This window comes from Cryptotermes secundus, unplaced genomic scaffold (assembly GCF_002891405.2).
Source record: "Cryptotermes secundus unplaced genomic scaffold, Csec_1.0 scaffold213, whole genome shotgun sequence".
NCBI classification, from domain to species: Eukaryota; Metazoa; Arthropoda; class Insecta; order Blattodea; family Kalotermitidae; genus Cryptotermes; species Cryptotermes secundus.
In genome coordinates this window covers 399,665-424,021 of record NW_019731264.1, presented here as the reverse complement: position 1 = coordinate 424,021, position 24,357 = coordinate 399,665, and the positions used below count along the sequence as shown (strand labels likewise).

Sequence of the window (24,357 nt, the reverse complement as noted above, 5' to 3'; positions counted from 1 at the left end):
ACTCCATAAAATCGTGACAATATATGACATTCACATATCCCATTTCATTTTAGGCCTCAACTGAGTTTTGGAATGGCCGACAGCAGTGGCTCCCCACTTGGAAACTAGAAGTGGACAATGGAGACAGCGCAGCTTTGCAAGTGGACTACATCAAAGTGTGGGCTATATAAACGACAGTCCTCTGCCGAGGAAGGACAACAGCAGGCATGCCATGGAGCAAAACAAGTGATTTTGGTTCCTACAGCTGTCAATAGACACATTAACTAAGGGTTTCATTAAATTCACTGTTCGAATCGTTCAATTACAGAGAAATTTAAAAGAAACAGATCAAACTCGAAACGTGTGGTCGAAACACTATCCTCCAACGAAGAGAATGCTAGGCAGTTACGAAGGCCCGCTCGCATGTACTGTGCAAGCTGGAGACATTATCAGCTGCTACAGGATCTGGGGTCCTCACAACAGTGGCAACGATGATTTCTATCTTGTGGTATGTAACGCCGTGTAGTCGTTGAAATTCAACAGATGTTTCGGAGGAACATATCGCCTCAATCTTCAAGACCGAATAATAAGCGAAACAAGAAAGCAGTGTGAGGCAGGCAGCAAGAAAAGCACTAGGCTCATCTATTTCGATATATTCCCACGTTTCCGTAAGCCACATGCTCTGCTGTTTCATGTCTATTATTTGCTTGCTTTCTCTACATCCCCTAAGCTGCCTCAGGAACGTTGACTTTCAACGGACTTCATGGCATTATATCCCAGAAGATACAGCCTTTCTTACAGTGTCTGTTGCTATATAGAACCTCAACGCGTATTAAATGAACGCAGCATCGTCAACATGTATTTCTTCTAACCACCACTTATCACCCCTTCTGTTTGTTAGAGGATAGTACAAGGAGAAACCTGAAGGCCAACCAAATTCCTACTTGAATAAGTTCTAAATATATTATCAATTTGCAAAGTGAAAACTGTCACCGAATTCCAGCAGTTTCTTGTTCGAACAAACTGGACGAAACTTGAAAACATCTGTGGTCCTCACGGCAGAGTCTTCCGGGGGAAAGAAACATGAGGTCAGATTTCACGGTGTCACACCCCAGAAGACATTACTTATCATGAACCACGACTTACTCGTACGTCATGTTTCTGGCCGCTTTAAAATATTTAGACTAATCTAAACTTGTGCATGTATTCTGTAAGTGCAATTTACGTAAGGGTAATAAATCATATATTAGTGATCAAATTAAGAGCAAAGTAATTCCATCATAAAGACCGTATCCTTTCTTCATATTATGGAGGATGGACTCCGTTAAAATTTCTGCAGGACAACGCTGAAACAAAACTTCATAAGAAATTCCTAACCTAAGCAATCTTTACATTCAACTGAATGTGTAGCAAGATAATAAATTTGGCAAACTAGCAACAGGCAGGCAGTCCCGTGCAGAAGCGGGATCGAATACCTCCCACGGGACTCGGACCGGAGAATGACTGCGCTGGTGAGGGCCAGCAGCAATTGTAAACGACAGACCAATCCTCTAGTCAGAGAGAGCGCCCCATGTCAACAAATCGGCAACTGCCTAACAGTAATAAAAATCTTGCCAATAGCCCCAGATTTAACCTAAGAGTGACTGGCCGACTGACATAAGACTCGGTCTCAGTCTGTCTCAGTCTCAGTCTCAGCAATAGGCACCGAGAGTGCTTCTGTCTATAGAAAATATGCTGAGCCTAAGTTTCTCCACAAAAGCAAGCTTCATTTAAGAAAGAAACTGGTAACTGGCCATCACAATGGACACTGTCTAGTTCACCATTAAGCAACAAATCTGCATTTCTTTCAGTCATAACCTGACCAGTTGCAGCAGGTGACGATTGAGTGATATATCCCTCAGATAACACAATAAACACCGACAGACTCTTTCAGCTCCGCGAATAGCAGTTACTTCTCAGTCACGACCATGCAGTGTAGTTTCACCCTTGTGTCAATATGCAGCTGCAAATTATTCCGAATGAACTCAAATGCAACAATGTGTAATTTTCGAAATAATTTCCATCCCTTCCGATGAATACACACGCCGTCAACAGAAGATATTTTTCCTTTGTTGGTAACTCTTAAAACAGCAATGCCCACGGAGGGTAGGCACCCCTCACAGCTGCCTGGCAATGCTGTTATGAAACAACGGAGCAGCAAGCTTAGGTTTCTATATACGATATAAAAAAGTAAAGCTATCCCATAGGGTTGTGAGACGTTGAGGGTCCCACACTATCTAGACAATCGGCTGAAAGCCTTACGCGCCGGCCGCGCTTTACTCCCCGGGAAAATTATGTAATTCCTGGTACTCATTCCTGTTAGAGGCTGAGTAAACCCCAGGGCCTAGTGCGGCTGGAAGGATTACGTCAACTGAAAAAAATCCAATGACCTCATCGGGACTTGAACCCGCGACCATCCGACTTGTGTCATAGCCCCTCAAACCATTGACTTTGGGAGTGCTTTGGGAGTGGGGCATCAGTACAGGATGGGGGTACTTTGAAGGAGATAAGGCTCATTCCGCTGCAGGCATGTCCGAAAATATATAAAAAATCAGTTCCGAAACTTTTCCACGTGTGACACATGATTATGGAAAGTCCATCGAAAATATATTACATTTCCAATTGTTCGCCTGCTCTCCTTTCTTAAGAACAAAGAGGGATCACTAGATCACAATCCTGGCTCTGTGTCCTACTGCGATACCTGAACCAGCCGACCGATTGGAGACCACGGCAACAATACTTGCGTCACTTCACTCCGGCTCTGTAATGATGTAAGGCAATGTAACTACGAAAAATATGAACTTATAAAAACGGTTGTATTTTTCAGAACGTAAAATAACAACATGGCAGCTGCCTGATTTTGTTAAGCTATTATTTCGACACGGGGGGGGGGCACGCGGTACCATAGTTTGTTGAGGCACTATAATACAAGCCGGAAGGTCACGGGTTCGATTCCCGATGAGACCACTGGATTTTTCAATTGACCCAATCTTTCCAGCCGCACTATGGCGCTGCGGTCAACTCAGCCTCTTAACAGAAATGAGTACCAGGAATAATCGTGGGGGTGGTGAAGGGTGGCCGGCGCGTAAGGCTGACAACTTCACCGCCATCTGTGAGCCGATATTCTAGAAAATGTGGGAAGCCTTGACGTCTCGCATCCCTATGGTCTTCCACGGCCTGTTACAGGGATAGCTTTACCTTTTTTGTGTGTTACAAGAGCAGAACAGCGCGTTTGTGGCGACATATTACAGTCACGTGGGCCACGAGTGATAACAGATCAGAAAAGCAGATGGCAATAAATAATCAGAAACATGGGAACACATCAGTGAGCAGATGGCGATGATTTGCGAAATGTCAAGGCAAAATGGAAGGGATGTAACTAATCAGAAGTAGAGCCAGCTCATACCAAGAACTCGCGCCCGAGAAGGAGAAAATGCGACGGATAAATACATGCGGGAGCAACCACGCGGAAACAAAACAACAGAACTGCGTACAGTGTAACGTGTTTCATATTTCTGCAAGAGAATGTTCTCGAACAATTTCATAGGGAACATCGGAACAAAACAAGGGGTACAACAATGTTAACAAGGGAGAGTAACAAATTGGCATCAATAGAGGCAACACCAACTGGCAGCGGTACTATCCAAGCAGACGTTTCTGCTAAACATACAGGGTGTCCCGCAATAGGATATCCATGGCTTAACTACTGGACTGCTGCTCTAGGGTCCGAGCCCGGGTCATGTCATGTCGGATTTGTGGTCAACACAGTGGCACTGGGGCACGTTTTCTCCGAGTACTTCAGTTTCCCCTGCCAATTCTTATTCCACCAAATGCTCCACAGTCATCTATCATCCGCGGCTGGTACAATAGGAAAATTAGTGGACTCAGTCTCACCCCAACCTCAACCAACCTGAAAATGTTACCTTAATTTAAAACTTCATGTGGTTAACGTAGCGTTTACTAAATGAAAGAAAAGCATTTCTAGTAAGCTGTAGATTTTAGAGAAATATTTACAGTATGTGCCAAAATAGAGTACTCAAATGAAAAGACGTCCTGTTGATACCACTGTCTATTCAAGTGAAGGCCCCTTGCACGACAGAACCTTCTCAAACCCTGAAGAAATGGTCCGATCGCCATGTCCCTGTAGCGTTCTTGGGTGACGGTAAGAGCATTGCCTTCCGCACCCTCAATGAAATAGGGGCCTAATATACCGTGTGCTGATGGGGCACACCATATCGTCACACGTGTACTATGTAGCGGTTTCTGGACGATAACATCTGGCCGCTCAAAACCAAGGAAGTGAGTTGTCTGGCGACCATTTCCATATGAGCGGAAATAATACTCAACTATGAATACTTTTTCCTCCGTCGAGCGACCCATTTCCAACAACAACTGCACAACACAACTTCCTTTTCACTACTGGGAACATGTGCGGCTGGTGCTATGCCCCGTCGACAAACGCACATGCGCGTTCGAGATGCGCGGGTTTCATTCAGTACTGGATTTTCGGTGGATACCGTACTTTGTGGATTGTCCTAAATAAAACACTTAGTTTGATGAACTGTCTTTAGAACGATCGGGTCCGAATTACGTTGCAACCAAAATTTTGGTTTCATCTGCCTGATATGAGAACCTATTAAATTTATCCTACATCTCCTGTTTTAGGTTTAATTGCTAAATACATCTTGAATTCATCCGACAGTTCCGGAGATGAATAATGGAGGACAAACAAACTTTGTTTAAATAACACATATTGTTAAATGAGTAATCAAAAATGCCAAGGTAATTCAGCGAATCTTATTCTTGGTTAAACTAATTTTCTTCGTGATTGTGTTTGCTCAATAAATACACACTTTCTCGCCCTGTTCATCTAGTCAGTTGGGGTTTACTTAATCCATTTCCAAATACTTATTCACATGTTGAATTTTGTCCTTAATTTTTTTTTGGAAATGTTAACATCATAAGGCCAGGCACGACACGTGTTTAAGAGTGTGCGTTGTGACAAATGCGCCATACGTGTGTGACACAATGAGTAGTAATGCCGGCAAACAAACGATAACTAAATATACATAAGTATATACGCAACACTCGGATACGGGAGTGAAGTGTGAGTCTGGCACAAGGGCGTCAGCCAGATGTTTCGAAGCACCGCACCGCTGCGACGGTTTGTGGGTTTGCACCACCAATAAATACAAATATACATGAACATGTCTGTGTTCGAACAAGCCTCCCCCTCGAATACAAGTAATGAGTGTGATCGTTACGCAAATCTGATTGGTTCAAATATATTACCATTTTAGCTCCGTATTACAAAACTACTCAGCAAAATGTGTATACTGGAACCTCAATAATTTGGCCAACTTGAATCCGAACTGATTTAGAGTACAACAGGTAAGAAAAGCTAAAGCTATCCCTGCAACAGGTGGTGGAGACCCATAGGGTTGTGAGACGTCGAGCCTCCAAAATTTTCTAGACAATCGGCTCACAGATGGCGGTGAGGTTGTCAGGCTTACGCGCTGTCCGCATCTTTAGCCCCAGGAACATATCTGGTACTCATTTCTGTTAGAGGCTGAGTCGACCCCAGGGCCATAGTGCGGCTGGAAGGATTAGGTCAGTTGAAAAATCCAGCGGCCTAACCTGTAAAGTGCACTGATGAAATAAAGAAATGCTCGGTAATGCGTTGAACAAAGCACCGACAAAAACTGAATAGGTGTACTTTCAAATCTACTACTACAGCTACAATACTACTACCACTACAACTACTACCATCTGTCAGTCGCAGTTATTAGTCTCATCTACTGATAGCGTCATTAAAGAAACAACAAATAAACGAATAAAATTGTCCAGAATTTTAGATGTCCGTTGGTCATACCTTGGCCAGGACATCCGCTATGCTGAGGATTCCACAAGTTTCATCAGTCCTGCCAGATAAAATGACGGGTTAGCGCAGAGATCCCCCATTAACCGACGTTAAGTGGTTTGCTATTCATTCTTCAATAAACCCAATTTTATATATTGTGGAGTATTTGCTCTATGCAGGAACTGTTGAGCCACAGAGGCCTCGGGGTACGCCCGCAACGGTAGAGTTGCGGATTGTATCAGCGCGTTGCTAGGTGAGAACTCTATGAACGCTTGGATTGCGCAACAGGAAGTGTGAGTGACGTCACATACTGCCATTCCCCCGTTGCTGCCCGACGTTCGGTAAACACGCTTGACAATACCTGATATCTGTTGCCGAGCAGAAGTGTGTTGTCTATGGAGTCCGTTGCTGGGCAACAGGCTGAGTTCTGTGTGGTCGGTGCGGAAGCTACATAAACAGAGTACTCGTCAGTGTTGATTCAGTACTGAGTACGACTACTGAGTATGCAGTATGAGTTAGAGCCGCGAGTAGTTGAGAGTGGCGGAAGCAGGCGAAGTGAACACGGTTTCCTGTGAGGATGGCAAGTGTGATGTCGAAGACTGTGTGTGTGACGGTGCTTGCAACAGTGGATAATGAAGTGTGTGTAAATCAGCGATAAAGCTGTAATTTGAGTAATTGATAGAGTGCGTGTAACCAAGCTGTCAATAAATCCAATCATCCGAACCCGTCATTTTGTCACGCGTACCCTCCTACACGTGACAATATATTTTTATTATTTTTAATTGTAGGATGTATAATTTCACTAACTGTATTTTAAAAAGTTGCAAAAGTGACGAACACGGTAAACATTGGTAAGACTGCACTACCACGGCGCGACAGAGCTTGTAAACATTACCAACGCGCGCGCATTGGCCGGGAAACAATGATAATCTGGACACTTGGACATGTTGTAACAGTTTCGATAAATCGAACCGTCGACTTGCGGGGAACGACTGTATCTTCAGTAGGGTTATGAGTAACTCCTTTCACATCCTTTCCAGTTCATTATTCACTATTATTCAATCATTCGGCACTACGTAACCAGAGCTACAGTTTGCGTCACTATATAAACTGCAAGTAAGCAAACTGGGAGACATGCTGGGTGCTGATCTACTTACAACTTTTTGTACACCAACTTTTAGATCTTAATTCCATATACAAAAGCTACGAGTACATAGAGACCGTACGGGCCGCCGGACACGTGACTAGTGTATGCCTTATTCTCTCTTGTCATAATTAGTGCAAAAAACCTGTTGTACTTTGAAGGGGAAATTCGCAAAGACAAATTTCGTAAGAAACATACCTAAACGCAATAACTTGAGAGTTCGTGGAAAGAAAGTTGCGTTCACTTTAGGATAATAAATTTAGGAGAACAACACCGTTCTGTAAGCCTGGAGAAATAATTTTCGAAAACATTATCCCAGCCGTAGCCGTGCACTAGACCTACGATAGCATATCCAGTGGGTACAGGGGGCTCTCACTCCCAAACAGATCATAAAGGTGACACTTCAACTGCATCTAAAAGGGAGGTTAAGGATAAGTGGAGCTTTGCCTTCACTCCCTTAAGGAGCGTCCACATTACTCGTGCTCGCCAGGCTTGTGCTCGTCGGGAGACTCGTCTGGCTTTTACTTCTGCTCGTAAATCTTCGTCCACACTACTTCAGTTGCTCGCCAGGCTTCGGCGCGTGAGGATCCGTATATTTACTCGTAGTGTGTATAGGCTGTAGTCGTATTTTAATTTACTGGCTACAGTTTTTAAATTACAATTTTAAATTTGCTTGTCTCGTGACTTGTCATATCATCCACATTACTTGCGAGCATAGCGAGTCACACGAGCACGAGTAATGTGGACGCGCCTTTACATGTCTTCATGGTATGGTGCTTAGATAAAATGTACCTAATGCTATTAATATACAAGTCGTTAAAAAGGCTAAGTAAACAAGGCCAAAAATGTGAACAGGAAGTGCTGAGAATAAGAAGGAATCTGGAACCCAAAAGGGTACATGGGTCAGCGGATATTGTGACTGGCTCTTCGTGGCATGCGTGCTGTTGTGTGTTGTGCATTAGCGTGAATGGGACCGTCTACACAATAAAGACAAAAATATATACTAGCGTATCAACATGTGCAGCTACATGTTTCGACCTACCCTAGGTCATCATCAGGGGAGTCACAAGAATATCCATCTAAGTTCTTGAATTGAATCACCTTGATATGGATCCATATTTGACAATTTCGGTTTGTTTTAATACCGAACACACATTTGTAAAGTGTAACCTATCAATGCACCGGAAACTCTAGTAATATATGGGTTTTATGTAAGTTTAGGATTGTTTAAACCTAACAGAAAACCGAAATTGATGGGCGTCGTGATTCGTTGCGCTGACCACGCGACACCCTCACTGCACTAAAATTGGCACGGACTTCGTCGACAAGCGGCGGTCGCTCGGTCGGTATAGTTCGCTTGCGGACTAAAGCCTATAGAAGAAGAAGATATTACATAATTAGAATTTAATATATGTCCTTGAAATAAAAATTAATTTAGAAGCTTTTACAAATTTGTATATAGTACATCCCTACTCTAATTATGTATTGGTTCTAAATAGTCTTAAGAATGGTACAACTAAAAATAGATTTTAACGTCATTATGATCGTCGTTGTTGGATAATGAAATCATGGGACGATGCAATGTGAGGGGGGTCCTTCTTCAAAGCCCTGTCGTGTCGATTTTCTGTCGCCATGTGTAAACGGTTCTACACTAGTTAGTGTCACCCTCGGATAGTTTTGTTTCTCATATACACAGTGTGTCCAGGTTCTGTTAGGACTGTGTTAATTAAAAATACAAGACATAAATAATTTCCAAAATTTCACTCTTTTTGTTCAAAATAATTTCATTCTGAATTCTCGCCATCCCCCACAAACGACTGAGGATTCCAAGATAATGAGAATTCACTGTTTGACCTTCTGGCAGAAATTCCTTGTGAATGATTCCTTTTGAGTCGAAGAAGACGGTTAGCAGTGTCTTTACTGGACTCTTTTACATGCGCATTTTCTTTGGTTTCGGCTTCTTTGGGCTCAACCACGCTGCACTCTGCCGCTTTGTGAGAGGCTCGTATTGAAAACATCATGTCTCGTCACCAGTAACAATCGATTTTGTATCACTTTGGGCCGACCGTAACATGTCTCTGCAGTGTTCCACTCTGGCATGTTTTTCATCGCCTGACAGCGCGTGCGGTACAAACCGCGCACAGGCCTTCCGTCTGCCCAAATCCTCGGTCAAAATATCATGCACAGTACTTTTTGGTATTCCCAAAAGCTTCTCGATGAGTCTTGCAGAAACACATCTGTCTGATGCAAGGATTTCGGTCACTTTTTCACATTTTCTTCAGTGCGACTTGTTCTCGGATCTGATCCACGTGGAGAGTCTTCAATGTCCTCCCTGCCGTCACGAAATATAGCATACCATCTAAAAATGTTCGAGCGACTCAAACAATCACTACCGTACACACTTTTCATCATTTCGTACGCTTCTCCGGCTGTTTTGCCTAACTTCAAACAGAATTTTATGTTGGCTCTCTGTTCAACCTCCATTTTCCGACGAGCGTCAGAACAGTACTGTTACATTCAAGGTCAGAACACATGATGCAGCGAAGCTTGCGCTTTGAAATTATAGACAGCCACAGCTCAAACTTCAAGAATCTTAACACCACAACTTGGCAAAGGATGGCATTGCAGGGCAAAATAAAAAAAAAAGTCCTAACGGATCCTGGACACACTGTGTATGTATAGTTGAAGTGTTTTGTATTTGTTTTTGTGTATGTGAAGGGGTCCCCGTTGTAGTTGTGTTATTCAGCGTTGCAAATGTTGATACGTTTGCCTTTACTTTGCAGCTATAATGGTGTAGAATTATTTACGTTATTTGCGGCTGGAATCAAAGTCGGAAGATCGGAACGGCTGGGGCACGTCATCACAATAGAAGACACCCTATACCTAAAACGATACCCAAAACTAAACCGGAATTCAGCGTCGAGGTGGAAGACCCAAGTCGAGATTGTTAAGATGACGTAAAGGCTGACATAAAATCTCTATATGCAGAAAGATGGCGACTGAATGCTGAAGACAGAAATTCTAAGGGAGACCGAGGCTAAACTGAAAGGATCATAGGAAGAAGTAGAAATATATGATAGAGACATATTTCATTAAAATGTACTCTTCTGCAATGTACCGTCGCGTGGTTTTTAGACATTACGAGAACCCATTTGAACAAAGGGCCTAAGAATTTTATATAATGTAGCAGTTGACATTGTTATTAGTGACGGACAGGGCCACCAGGCGGCAGTGGGAGAAACCTACTCAGCTGGAACTGCACTTTCCAATATTGTCGAAATTTCTATTCTTGATAGATCGTGATTTATTGTATAAGAATGGACCAGTGGAGGGGTTATATGTGGAAATCGTAGCTAGAGATGGAAATTGCTTATTTCGTAGGTTCCGACCGCTCACATCAGCTGCGTGTTAATATAAGGGAAAGTTAAAAAATGGACAAATGAGTTCCTAACCAATAGCTATTACGGAAATTTATGAAGTGTATATAAGTGTTTAATTCGAGGGCCTAATCACTCAACAACTCTAGTCAGTAAAGTTGTGGTTGAGAGGAATGTTATCCCTGTTGTGTCATGACGAACTAGACAATAGCTCTTATAAGGCTTAGGAATTTTTGAGGAAATATGTCTGACAGCAAATAATTGGCTCAAACTTTTGCTATACATAGCAGGAAGGCTTGACCCTCTTGTTCTTCTAATAAGCAAAATACAGATGTCTTCTAAAAGCATCAGAGTTTTTGAGGGGGGATTTTTGCACTTTCTTTTAACAATTTTTCCGTCGAAACCCCACCAATAAAAATCCCTTTCAAATCTGTTCAAGTAAAGACGGAAAACAAAACGATACAAACAGGTGTGAGATGGTCTTAAAGTTAGGGGTTTCTTTATTGCTAGTGGGGTGGGACTAAGTCCCTTGTACTGCGGCCAATTCTGGCCTATTGTACCAGCCCCAGATGATAAGTTAGGGTGATTGTGGAGCAATTGGTGGAATGAAGATTGGCAGGAGAAACCGAAGTACTCGGAGAAAACATGTCCCAGCGCCACTTTCTCCACCACAAATCCCAATTGACCAGACCCGGGATCGAACCCGGACCGCCGCGGTGGGAAGCCAGCGACTAACCGCTTGAGCTATGGCGCGGCCCTAAGTTAGCGGTCAGTAAAAACAATCGTAAAGTGGAGTTGTTTGTGGTAAAGTGTCATGCCATGAAGACGTGGGGAGGGCGTAGGTGAAGCTCCACGCGTTAACTTGGGAAACAGATGAAAGTGAGTAGTTAGGTTCTCAGTCCTAGCCCTTTAACTAGGGAGACATAACTCCCACTATCTGACACCCGACAGTTTGAAGCCCAGGGACAATCTGAGTGCGGGAGGCAGATCAAATTAATGTCGCTTCTGGGAATCAAACCACGGTAGTCGAGACCACAGCCAGCCACTTTACCGACTCACATATATAGGTCCATAATAACTTGTAACACTGCACTTTTCCTAATCAGAGCGCATTAATATTCAGTGTAATGAGGTTGTTTGTGCGGGTTTTGTCTGTCACCATACAGCCCACATGAATATTGAAACAGGTGGTGAATTTGTAAAAAAATACGATGCATGATAAGCAACGGTGGGATGCGAGACCAGATTATAAATAGCAGGTCTGCAATTCTCACCCAACAAATCATATCGCCCAGCTGCAAGGAACTGCTGTGAGCATGAGGACTCTGGTGGTACTGGTCTGCACTCTTGCAGCCGCGCATGCAGAATGCTTGCCGTCCGTCACAACAGCCATTGGCACCAAAGCGCCAGCAAAAATCTGCAGTGGAGACCTCATCTTTAACGAGGAATTCAATGTTTTCGACTTATCAACTTGGAATCACGAAAAGACAGCGGCAGGCGGAGGCGTAAGTTTGATTTTGAATCTGGATCCAAATTTTGATAACGTAGATGCGACCTGGGCCAGCGGACCAAGGCATTCCCCGCAGTTTGAAGGGCCAGAAGGTACATAAGCCTGTTCATAAGAGTCCCTATCCCGAGCCAGTCGAATCCAGTCCACATACATACCTTAAGTCTCTAAGATCCACTTTTAATATTATTCTCCCATCTACGTTTGATCTCCCAAGGGACCTATTTCTCTTCAGGTCTTCCGACTGGTGAATATATGTATTTTGCATCTCTACCCATGCGTACTACGTGTCCCGCCGATTACATTCTGCCTTAATTGATCATATTAAGGAGCACTGTTGGCATGGCAAAACCGAAGTACTAGGATAAAAACCTAACCCAGCGCCATTTGGGCCACCAAAAATCCCACAAGAACTTATCAGAAAGTGCACCTGGAACACCACAGTAAGAAGTCGGCGACTGACCTGAGTTATTCATGGCCTGTCACGTAATTTTGGAGACAGATGCACACAGCTCGGGCTTCAAGACTTCCGTTCTCTGATACTTTTTACCAAAACATAGGCTCCTTTCTCTTACAGAGCAGTACTTTCTTCTGGCCTTCGTCAGCATAGTCTTTATTGGTTTGAGACTCCATCGGAACCCATGACCATATTTTTGTTTTGAAATAGGGCCTCGTATGCAACGAGAGGAGAAGTCTTGACTTCTGCTGCCTTGCTGTCCTGCACTCCGACATCCGCTTACCTAAGTCACAGAGTAACTTCAATTATAATTTTTCTGCAGAACTGGGAATTTCAAATCTACAACAACAACCGCTCCAACAGTTTTGTAAAGGACGGAAAACTCCATATCAAACCGACCCTTACTGCAGACCAGTACGGTGAAGCTTTCTTGGCAAACGGCGTCCTCAATTTACAAGGTGGAGCCCCAGCTGATGCGTAAGTGCGTTTCTTTGTTCTTCCGGTTTATTTTGTGACGCTGTCAACCCTAGACTGTACCGTGCCGAATAAGAGCATGATAGAAATCGGGCGGATTTACATTCGTGGCATAACAACCCTGGCATTGTTCTGGAGGGTCTGAGGACAACCACGAAATACTTCAGCCAGGATAAAGTGTTCCGGTCGAGATTCGAACCGAGCACCATCCGAACACAAGTACAGAGCTTTACCCGTAAGCCATCCTGCTCAGTGTAAGATCATTTCATTTATGTCCGTGGAAGACGGGACACCTCAGTCTGTATACACAGTGTGACAATTACGCAAGTTCCCGAGCTGATACTTTTTATTATTATTTGGCCTAGACACTGTCCATCTGGCCCTCTGTAGCACATTCTTATAAACATCTTCAACCATAGCGGTCACAATGCGATTTCTGAACATCTCTCTTAACTTATCTCTGAGAATATGTTGAAAAATGCTGAAAAATCTACACTGTTACGAGGCCGTTGCCAGGGAACGGCTGGTGAAGACAGGCTGGAAACGTTTAACGTGTAATGATTTGTGAAGTGTGGAAATCAGCGATAGCACTGCGATTATTTGTAGTTCCGAGTTGCGTGTAAGTGGCCAATAAATCTCTTTATGCAGGTGCACAAACCCACAGGACTGGGGCTGTGAAAGGACAGGAAGTGCTACAAACCTCTTGAACCCAATCACTTCTGCACGGATTCGTACAGTCGAGTCCTTCAGCTTCACGTACGGTAAAGTGGAAGTTAAAGCGAAACTGCCTGCTGGGGACTGGACGTGGCCAGGTAAAGCTATCCCTGCAACAGGCTATGGAGGTCCATATTGTTCTGAGACGTCGAGGCCCCCACATTTCCTAGACAATCGGCTCACAGGTGACGGTGAGGTTGTCAGCCTTACGCGCCGGCAGCCCTTTACTCCCAGGAGACACCGGGTACTCATTTCTGTTAGAGGCTGAGTCGACCCCAGGGGCATAGTGCGGTTCGAAGGATCAGGTCAATTGAAAAAACCAACTGCCTCATCTGTAATCGAACCCGTAACCTTCAGACTCATAGCACAGTGCCTCAACCAACTATGCTACAGCGCACCCACTGCGTGACGGTAACCTCTCCATTTTTACTGCACACCTTTCGTCTTTAGTTCTGGGGCATCACAATCATTGCAGCATTTCCTCCTTACACAATCAAGAAGTTATTTCATTGTTAAACATAACAGGTCACATTAGGCGTGTACTGCCTTCGCTCGCTCGGAAGCCGGGATCGTGGGTTCGAAACCCACCCAGGGCATGGATGTTTGGTATGTACAGGAAGAGATCTTGCGTCGAGCTGATCACGCACCCAAGGAGTCCTGCCGGACGTCTAAGATCTAGTAAACCGAAGTGAAACAGGGAGTTTCATGGAGGCAGGCCAAGTCCCAAATTTGGGTTGTAACGCCAAAGGAACAAAAATGTAAATGCAAACAACGTCAATAACTATCACGACTTTTAAATTGTCCGTGGGTCCTGCTTTTCCTGTTTAAATGCGTGTGAATGCAAGGCACACTCAATTTTCGTTCAAGATGAGGGTTCCCATAGCGGTGATTATGAAGAGTACAAACTTCTGCGATGTGACACAGTGTAGTCTGGCAGAAGTTTACTTCCATCTTCAGGGTCTCAACGAGTAGGAACTCAGCTTCGACCTTGAAAAGAGCTAGTACATTCTTCCAAAACATAAATAACATTCTACTAGACTACACGGCGTCACATCACAAGCGATAGTATCTAAATCGAATCGCACATGATTACAGCTATCTGGCTCTTGCCCCGGTTCAATTACTACGGCTCATGGCCGTCGTCTGGTGAGATAGACCTCACTGAAGGTCGAGGCAACAGGAAGCTGGTCAGCAATCAGCAGAACATTGGCTCTGAGCTGACTTCATCCACACTGCACTTCGGCCCCTTCTGGCCACTCAATGGGTATGCGCATGCTCATTTCGAGAAGAATACAGCTCCAGATAAAGGCTTCGATACAGACTTCAATCTGTTCCAGTTGGAATGGACTCCAGGTAAGGACAGCCTAATATAAATAGCCCATTCACACTGTTCTTCGATTTTGAGAATACTACCTTGCTTTGAGGGTGACTGAAGACAAACTTGCAAACCAATAACCCTCACATTAAGTGAATCATGTTGCATATAAATTGTATTTATTCATGGAACCTGTTGATAAATTAGGCTTCTAGTTTTCTTATTTTAATGTATCCTTTCCTTCCCTGTAAGGGAATATTTTCGATGTATTTTGTTAGTAAGCTCCTGTGAAATATTCTGTATATGGATAAGGTTATGTGATGTTAGTCACGTGTACGAGTGACTGTAGACAGGGCTGAAAATTGTAACTGGATTTATTGAACACTGTTCTCACTCATGAAGCTGAGCCCTTCTTGAGAAGCCGCCAATTGTGCAGTTACTCAAGAACTTCCCAGCATTTTATGGAACCCGAAGATTCATTACCTTTTTCACAAGAGCCCTCCACTGGAACCTATCCTGAGCCAGATCAATTCACTCCCTACCATCCCATCTTATTTTTCTAATATCTGCTTTAATATTGTCCACCCACCTACGCCTTGGTTTTCCCACTGGTCTTTTCCACTTAGCGTTCCCACCAATATCTTATATGCATTCCTCTTCTCCCAATTCTTGCTATATTCCCTGCCCATCTAACCCTCCTTTACTTGATCATTCTAATTATACAATGCGTTCAATGATCGATGAAAAATGGCAACAGGGCTGAGCGGGCACAACATTCTTCCCAGAGTGCTGCTGTAACTGCCGACAGCGCAATGAGTCATCAGCGCTGATAAACGCGGGCCGTCAGGTGTTCTGATCTTGTCACTGCAGTAAGTCGCATTAATAGTCGGTCTGTGTTAGAGGCGCCGATAGGCGGTAGATGTTTATACTGAAATGAAGTTCACTGTCGAAACTTTTGCAAGGGAAAGAGTTACAGAAAATGTATCTGCAAGTTTCGTCGTAAATATCCTGACTCGCCAGTTCCCACAAAGTCGTATGAATCCAAGCTTGTAAAAAAGTGGCGGGCAACAGGTTCAGTGTGTGACATAAAGACGCAATCGAGTATTCTGCTGACGGAAGAGAAAAGGTTCGGGATACTGAGGCACGACTACAGAGCAGTCCTCGAAAATCGTAAAGACGCTTAGCACAGAAAACCGGTGTTTCGCTAGGATCTGCTTTCACAGCCACAAAATTAATCAAATATCGCCCGTATAAAGTAACAGTTGTGCATGAGCTGAAACAACCAGATTAAGCAGCAAGAAGTCGTTTTGGCAACTGGCTGCTGCAAAATGTGCACGATGGGATCATGGAGGTATCAGTAGCGCCCGGAGCGAGAACACAAGGACTGGACACTGTGGAGGGAAACGGAAAAGAGATATAGCTCACAGAGTAGGAGCCGGTAATGTAGAAGCACCGGCCTCTCCAGCTAGAGTGACAGAACGAGAGAAAGATGACGAGAAAACTCCTTTTGTGGAATCGCATTTAAAACTGCGGTACATTCCCTTTGGATGTCCTGCATGGTGCCGTGACGGTCTCCTTTCATCGCCAACTTTACTTTTGGGAACAACCAGAAATCTGCTGGAGCCAAATCTGGCGAATACGGAGGATGATCAAGGACTGTGGTAAATGGATGTTTACCATTGAGTTGCTCGGGACGAGCACCCTTGAAGGAGGGGGCGGATGTAGCGCTCGGAATATGAACATCAGGCAGGAAGACGTTGCAAGCACGAACCCTCGGAAATGAAATAAAGCGAAATACCGTTAGGTTGTTCGGGACGAATAACGTTAAGAAGGGAACAATGTGACGTGCCGTCAGGAAAGCCAGACGATATGAATTCTATCACTGCTCAACGGCTAGCAAATCCTAGGCAACAATACCTAGGAAATCCTTACCCTGGAGAAGAAAGCCTAACAATGGGGTTTCCACCGTTATTTGTAACGAACTGTTTCAGGCAGATACGTATTCCCGCGGCAACAAGGGATTCATTGCATAGCAGCAGGCGAAATTAACCCTTCGACAATGTGTTCCCTATTCAGCCCGAGTGCAGGATATAACAGTCCAACTTCGACAAGAGAGTACAGTTCGTGTCCAACAAGAGACCACGAGTTTGTAGTAGACGAGAGCTAAGGAGAGTTGAGCTCCAAGCAAATACAGAGAAGGCACTCCACCGAGAATAGGCGTACAAGAGTGTTGTAACACTGAAGAGGAAACGTCCGCAGACGTAATAAGTGCGAACAATTGTATTTGTGAGTGTACAAAGTGATCGCCCAATAAATATTCGTTCAAATCCGAGACCCACAAAATTTTGTAGCGTTGCCTAGGAACCACAGGGTAGAGTAGTCGCGGAGAAACGTTCCATCCGCTCTGTACTAGCGAGAGTGCGCGCGTTTATCAGCTCTAATGACTCATCCCGCTATCGGCAGTTACAGTAGCAATGTGAGAAATTTTGTATCCGACCCAAGCTGCTGCCAAGTTTCCTCGATCATTGGACACTCTGTACCTGGAGAATAATACGAGTTATGAATGTATATAAAATGTATACAGGGCCTTTTCAGGCTCAGTACAGATTTTCCCTGGAACCTTGTTATGTAGCCTCCGCACCAATCACGAACAGAAAACAACCTATATTGTTGTAAAGGAGTGTTTACCGTAACGTTGCATAGCAGCGAGCGCGGTGCGGCACGGAGAAAACACCGCTTTCCTTACTGTTGCGAATTCGCCGCACCCACAGACCTCCGCGGCTCAACAGCTCTCGCATGGCGTAAATACGCCACAATACATATAAGGAAAGATTATATATGAACCATGAAATTTTGAAAGACTTAAACACCGACTATGCACTGATGAACATTTCGGGCCACTGAAGGAAACGGACTTGTCATTTAAGTAAATATTGAGAGACTGTTCCCTTATATTTGTGATTAAGTAAAAAAGAACCTGGAAAAAGGAACAAGATGACTTGGGCTGGAATGTTACTAGAAATGGTGTAGGTCCTCTCTAGCTTGACGATGATGATGATACGAAAAATAATGAATTTATGAACTCTCGTTTTGATGAACATAATTCTTGTTTCATTTCCCACAGTTATTTCATACTCTACCATTAATAACCACACGACAAATTTGAAGTATTATTTTAATCATTGCAGATTATATTCAATTCAGTGTTAACGATGAAGTTATTGGCAAAGTAGAACCCTCAGATGGTGGATTCTGGAAGATTGGTAACTTCGATTCACAAGTAGGAGCTGTTGACAATCCCTGGCAACACGGAAACAAGATGGCACCTTTTGACCAACCAGTAAGTATTTTCTTGTTAAACTCCGAACCCTTCAGTTAAGTAATAAAAATACACCGATTTTTTTATTAACCTCTATACACTAACTAACCATACGTGTTTCGTCTACTTATGTCTTGACTATGCATTTGTCAACATAAGTGTTGCTGAAGAGCTTTCATAAAGTGTGGGAAGTTCAAATGAAACACACAAAAGGTCTTAACATGTGTTATCCCTTCTTGATGAATTGCAGTCCGTCACTCAGTTCTCTTTGTCAGTCCATACTCTGATTAGAAACGAATGCTTCGCTCAGGCTACATGTCAATGTTCCCATTTTCATGTGTATAAAGTTCTGTTTGTGGACATGTTATCAGAACATACATAGGGCTCTGTATTGTATCATACTGTTCCTGCCCCGGGTGATTATGATGGAGAATTTGGTGGAATGAAGATTGGCAGGGAAAACTGAAGTACTCGGAGAAAACCTGCCCCAGTGCCACTTTGTCCACCACAAATCCCACTTGATCAGACCCAGGATCGAACCCGGGCCGCCGCGGTGGGAAGCCAGCGACTAATCGCTTGAGCTGTGGCGTGGCCACAGACACGTGTTACTACAGTGCACAAAAGTGCAACAATTTTAATGAACCTGATGACGGACAAACAGGCTGCAACAGATGTGCTAAATAAAGAACATACAACTTGAAACAATTCAGAGTTTTAGAAATTTTAAATCTTGAAACATGTAATGTGAGTTGCACGCAAGACAGCAACAGAAGCAGACAGAGTGTAACAGAATGCTGCAACACATCTTATATATAAGTTTTGAAAATAGCACTCCTAAATTCAAGAAAAGCACCTGGCATTGACAAAGTGATTCCAATAATGTTAAAAAATGGCAAGTTAGTACTTCTCACATATATATTTAATGCTATTCTCAAACATAAATACTGGCCAAATCAGCTAAAAACAGCAGAAATAATCCTTATCCTCAAACCAGGCAAAAATCCTAATAGTGTCATCCTATCGTTCTATAAGTTTATTACCCATCATATCTAAGCTCCTCAAAAGACTTCTCTTAAAAAGAATAAGGTCCGACCCAAATACAGAAGAATGGATACCATCACACCAATCTGGTTTTAGAGAAAACCACTCCACTGTACAGCAGATACATAGAATAACACACAAAATACACCAAACAATAGAAAATAAAGAATATTGCAGTCTTCCTTGATGCATGTCAAGCCTTTGATAAGGTGTGGTATCCAGGACAACTGCACAAAATCAAAAAATATCTGCCCATCACTTATTTCCACTTACTAAAATCCTATATAAGTGGCAGTGTGTTCAGAAAGAGAATCAATGATAGCATATCTAACAATTTTGCAATAAAATCAGGTGTACCACAAGGCAGTGTCTTAGGCCCACTACTGTATTTACTGTATACAGCAGACCTACCAGTCAATGCCAACACAACAAAGGGCACATTTGCAGATGATACCGTGATCCTCTCAGCCAACCAAGATCCAGCAATAGCTACCACCACTTTGCAAAATCATCTCAATGAAATACAAGAGTGGACAAATACATGGAAAATAAAAATCAACGAAACCAAGTCAGTGCAAGTAAACTTCAGTCTAAGAAGAGAACAATGCCCTGCAGTTTTCTTTAATAACATACAAATATCTGAATCAGCCAGCACAAAATACTTAGGTATTCATCTAGACAACCATCTAACCTGGAAGGGACACATTACTAAAAAACGCAAACAGATTGATTTAAAAATCAAGGATATGCATTGGATAATTGGAAGAAATTACAAGCTCTCATTAGACAACAAAATCTTACTTTACAAAACGATAATAAAACCAATTTGGGTATATGGAGTGGAAATATGGGGATGTGCTAGCAAAACCAAAATTTCCATAATCCAAAAACGTCAGTCAAAGATACTACGTATGATTACTAATGCCCCACGGTATGTTTCCAATATAACACTCCATGAAGACCTGAAAGTGCTGTTAGTGAAAGAAGTCATAAAAGGAAACGCACAAGATACCTCAACAAAACAGAAGGACACGAGAACGTACTAATGCAACCGTTACTGGAACCTCACAATGGGCGGACTAAAAAGGAATTGGCCAGCCGACCTGAGAGAGGGGTAATGAGGACTTATCTCTGGATAAGCTCTCTCCACGTCATGAAGAATACTACAACAAATTAGCTTATAGAATCAAACGTAATTCTGACTGCTATATTATGTAAATAAAAAAAAAAGTTTGAAATGGAAAGAAACCTTCCCAATCTTAATAATCTAAACCAAACTGCATAATAAATTTTAACTACATTTTATATAACATCAAAATATCATCAACACTCACAGACATCACACAGTGAAACAGAAGGCTGCTTGTTCATTCATGACAAACTTGTGATCATATAATGTGTTAATGCAATACAATTCATAACATTTTAAATGTCCTTTATTATTTCGGTGATTTATCCCTGTATTCCTCCATCTGTCAATATTTTTGTTTCCAACTCTCCACTCACTTCATTTCATGAATATTACACTTTATCATTTCTTCGCCTATCATTATATCATTATTGATTATTACATCTGTTGTCATATTAATCCACTGTTTCCTACTGCAGTTTTACTTCATAGTTAATGTTGCTGTCGGAGGGGTAAATAACTTCTTCCCTGATGGTGCAGAGAACCCAGGGGGCAAGCCCTGGCTAAATACTTCACCCCAGGTATGTATACATGAATACATATCAATGTATCTTCAATACAATTACACTTAAATGACAACAAACTGTACTGTATCTTACACAAGCAGAACTATGCGCCAGCGGCCCTTTACTCCCCAGGAAGATTCCTGGTACTCATTTCTGTTAGAAGCTGAGTCGGCTCCAGGGCCAGAGTGCGGCTGGAAGGATTAGGTCAATTAAAAATTTCGTCGTTGGTACTTGAACCTGCGACCTTCCAGCTTCTATCATATGTAGTGCCTCAACCAACTACGCTACCGCGTGCACCAAAATTAAAACTTTTCCTATGCTTAAGTACCAGGCCACAAATATTTATGATGGATCCGAAGAAAACTTCTCTAAAGAGATAGATTTGGGGGGGACCCATTTGAGGTTCTCAAAGCAGTGACGCCGAAGAGTAAGACATCTGATAGAATCTTATCAACACATTGCCTCCTCCTTCAGAGTCGAAAAGGAAACCAAGCAAGTAGCAAGCAGTAATTGCTGCTTGCTTGTTTGTTTCATAAGCCTACTAATGTCACAAGCCAGAAGACTGCAGTAAAAGGTAAAGTTGTACCTCTGCTTTTCTACTTAAGCATTAAGCCATGAAGGAGTATGGAGGAGTGGGTGTATAGAACCACACTTTCTTGGCTTCGGCATTTGCTGGAGGTGAGTGTTCAGCTTCATGCCCCCGCCGCTTTACCCTCGGTACCCATTCAATAGGAGGTTGAATGGACCCCAGAGCATGTCTGGATGACACGGAGAAAATTCTAGGGCCTACCGAGACTTGAACTCGGACCCCTCAGTCGTCCAGCCCGTAGCCAGTCTCTATACTGACTACGCTACCCCAGCTCCTAGAAGACAGTAGTACTCTCCAATCTTAAAATTTGTATCCAGAGACAGGGGACATTATATACCCCTAGATTTAATCTTGAAGTAATGCTATTAATATTAAAGACACATCCTGGTCAGCTGAACTGTGTGCATATGACAACATACCAACGTAACCCAGATAATAGAGGTTAATATCACAAACTAATTGGAAAGACTGGTGAAAGCCCTTCTTCAGAAACCGCACAGTTATGCAGCTACTCAAGAACGTCCCAGCATTTTGTGGAACCCAAAGGTTCATTACCGTGTTAACAAGAGCCCTCCACTGGTCCGTCCTGGAGTAAATCTGAATCTCAGATATCAGCGTAGCTCTCAATTTGTAACTATGAGGGGAAATTAAGGGAAATGTGTCAAACGACTTCATCACCAATGTGGTGCTTTTCTTGGTTTCAGGCTTCAACAGACTTTTGGAATGGACGCAACCAGTGGCTTCCGACCTGGAGTGGTGACGATGTAGCCTTACAAGTAGATTACATTAAAGTATGGGCAATATAAGGGGTTACAAGGCAATGATTTGTGTGATACAAACAACTTCATGCAATTGGATTAATGTCACTTTAAGATGTAACACACTGAACCCCTTGTTACTAAAGGAAAGCTGTACATACTCCTATGTTAAGAAATACAACTAATGGTAAAACAAGCTCAGAAATGTAGTTATCACAGTCAACTTTCCAGTTAGGCACCAGCAGGCTGTTGCACCCACACTGGAATTTTCTCCCACCTATTCCTCTGGGGGTCTAAGCGACAGTACATCAACTGGTAGAATTATCAATGGTGCACGGGGGAAGTCTGGGGTAGGGTTTCCACCTTTCTGCATGCAAGATATTTTTACGAGGTCTCTTTCTTTTACAATTCTCTCCCTTGCTATGACTGCTCAGTTTACAAGGGTCCCTCTACCGGTAATTATACCATCACCCACACAGTTCTCTGTTCCATGTCGGCACGCAAACGTTTGCACCACAGAAGTCATGAACCAAGGATGGACATGTGCAATGTATTCCCAATTTAAACCTTCAGGGGGCATGCCATAGGCACTATTCTACAAGACGGAATTTCGCGGGTCCCATCCCAATGAGGTCACTGCATTTTTCAATTGACCTAATCCTTCCAGCCACACTATGGTTCTGGGGTCAATTCGGAGGAGTATACTACAGCAGGTTCAGAATCTGGTCACTGGTATCCACTGCTGCTGTAACTCCTGGTTACACAAGTATAGTCTCACATTACTGCAGCGGGTTCAGAATCTGGTTACTGGTCGCAGGGATCCACTGCTGCTTAACTCCTGGTTACACAAGTATAGTCTCACATTACTTAAGTAAGTAGCATACGAAGCGAAGCATTGTTATACAAATTACGTTTTACAAGTAATACTTTCATTCCTTCCTTCCATTATTTGTAACAAAGCTTCTAATTGGGTAATAACTCCAAAAGTTCTTCACGCGAATTTTGTCGTTCTATACAGATGTTAACACATCCTATGGGACAATTGCATAGCCTGTATATATTGAAAAATTCATGTAACTCATTAGCTTGTATAAGCTCTGTACACAAAACCTACAATCAATCTGAAAATTCTGTGTGGATTTCCTTACAATGAAGTGCGTATTCCGAGGTGTAAAGGGGGTGAACATAAGCAGCTCACAACAATGTATCAGCTTCACAGGGAAAAAAATGAAAGGTAGGAATAATTTTACGTGAATTGGGCCGTCAACACAACAAAAGGAAAGATAGCTTCAAGGTGGAGACCAAATAGATTCGCTAAGTATCACAACTACAAAAAACTGCATAATATGGATCCATATTTGGGCTAATAAAGTCAAGTAAATCTGTTTGTATTTTATGGAATTTGCCAGATGATGACCTAAGTAAAGGTGGAAAACTGTAGCATACACCCTGCTTACAATAAACGACTAAGAGACAACCATATCTACTGTCTCCACCTTGAAAAGATACCTTCGTTCTGTTGTGTTGACGGCCTGATTCATGTAACTATTGAATATACAACCGGATGCAATCTGTAAAGTTTAAAAATAATTTATTTAGCAATCCATATTAACAAAAAATATGAGTACATGAACAATGAGAGTGCTATGAGAACACGCAGAACACCAAAAGACGTTGCACCATACGGCCACAAAGACGAGCTGGCTCTGCATGCATGCAGCTACAGCCAGAAAGGTTGCCTGCACGCTGCTACAACAAAACTGCCTTGGCCCACTGCGTCAGATTCTACAGTCCCAAGCCTCGACTTCACTAGTGGACGAACCTGCACCTTTAGGCTTGAACAAAAATTAATGTTTAGGACAAGGGGAGGAACTCAATAAATTAACAAATTACTGTTAAAAACCAGGGACACATTTTCCAATATTCTGCAATCTGAATAACACGTCGGAGTAAGTCCTTGATGTCATGTGTTCTCACATTAATGCACCTCTTGTCCTGATTGCAGTTTAAAAAACTAATCCTGTTATTTACTGGCTTGTGAATAACGTCATACTTTAACAATATATATTGCATTATTAATTGCTAATTA

At 42.9% G+C, this 24,357-nt stretch overlaps 3 protein-coding genes across 4 annotated transcripts in view; 2 read left to right on the top strand and 1 right to left on the bottom strand.

Annotated features, from left to right (window-relative positions):
* LOC111866735 (beta-1,3-glucan-binding protein) overlaps positions 1-1,237 on the top strand; it is a 42,870-nt gene extending 41,633 nt beyond the window's left edge. The window contains exon 17 of the mRNA XM_033752385.1: positions 54-1,237. Within this exon, the coding sequence (XP_033608276.1) occupies positions 54-170 (117 nt within the window). The 3' untranslated portion in view covers positions 171-1,237. The remainder of the gene's footprint in view (positions 1-53) is intronic.
* Positions 1-24,357, bottom strand: part of LOC111866750 (cyclin-dependent kinase 20) — a 113,626-nt gene that overhangs the window by 51,642 nt on the left and 37,627 nt on the right. The gene's annotated exons all lie outside the window — the stretch shown is intronic.
* Positions 11,668-22,465, top strand: LOC111866753 (beta-1,3-glucan-binding protein). The gene is made up of 7 exons (XM_023855989.2): positions 11,668-11,904; positions 12,686-12,840; positions 13,486-13,649; positions 14,647-14,904; positions 18,055-18,206; positions 20,835-20,936; positions 22,215-22,465. Exons 1-7 carry the CDS (start codon positions 11,716-11,718, stop codon positions 22,314-22,316), a joined length of 1,122 nt encoding a protein of 373 aa, XP_023711757.1. The 5' UTR covers positions 11,668-11,715; the 3' UTR covers positions 22,317-22,465.

Coding starts and splice junctions, on each gene's coding strand:
- LOC111866753 (XM_023855989.2), top strand. CDS start 11,716: ATGAGGACTCTGGTGGTACTGGTCTGCACTCTTGCAGCCGCGCATGCA. Junction 13,650..14,646: donor TGGGGACTGGACGTGGCCAG/GTAAAGCTATCC, acceptor ACATGATTACAG/CTATCTGGCTCTTGCCCCGG. Junction 14,905..18,054: donor CCAGTTGGAATGGACTCCAG/GTAAGGACAGCC, acceptor TAATCATTGCAG/ATTATATTCAATTCAGTGTT.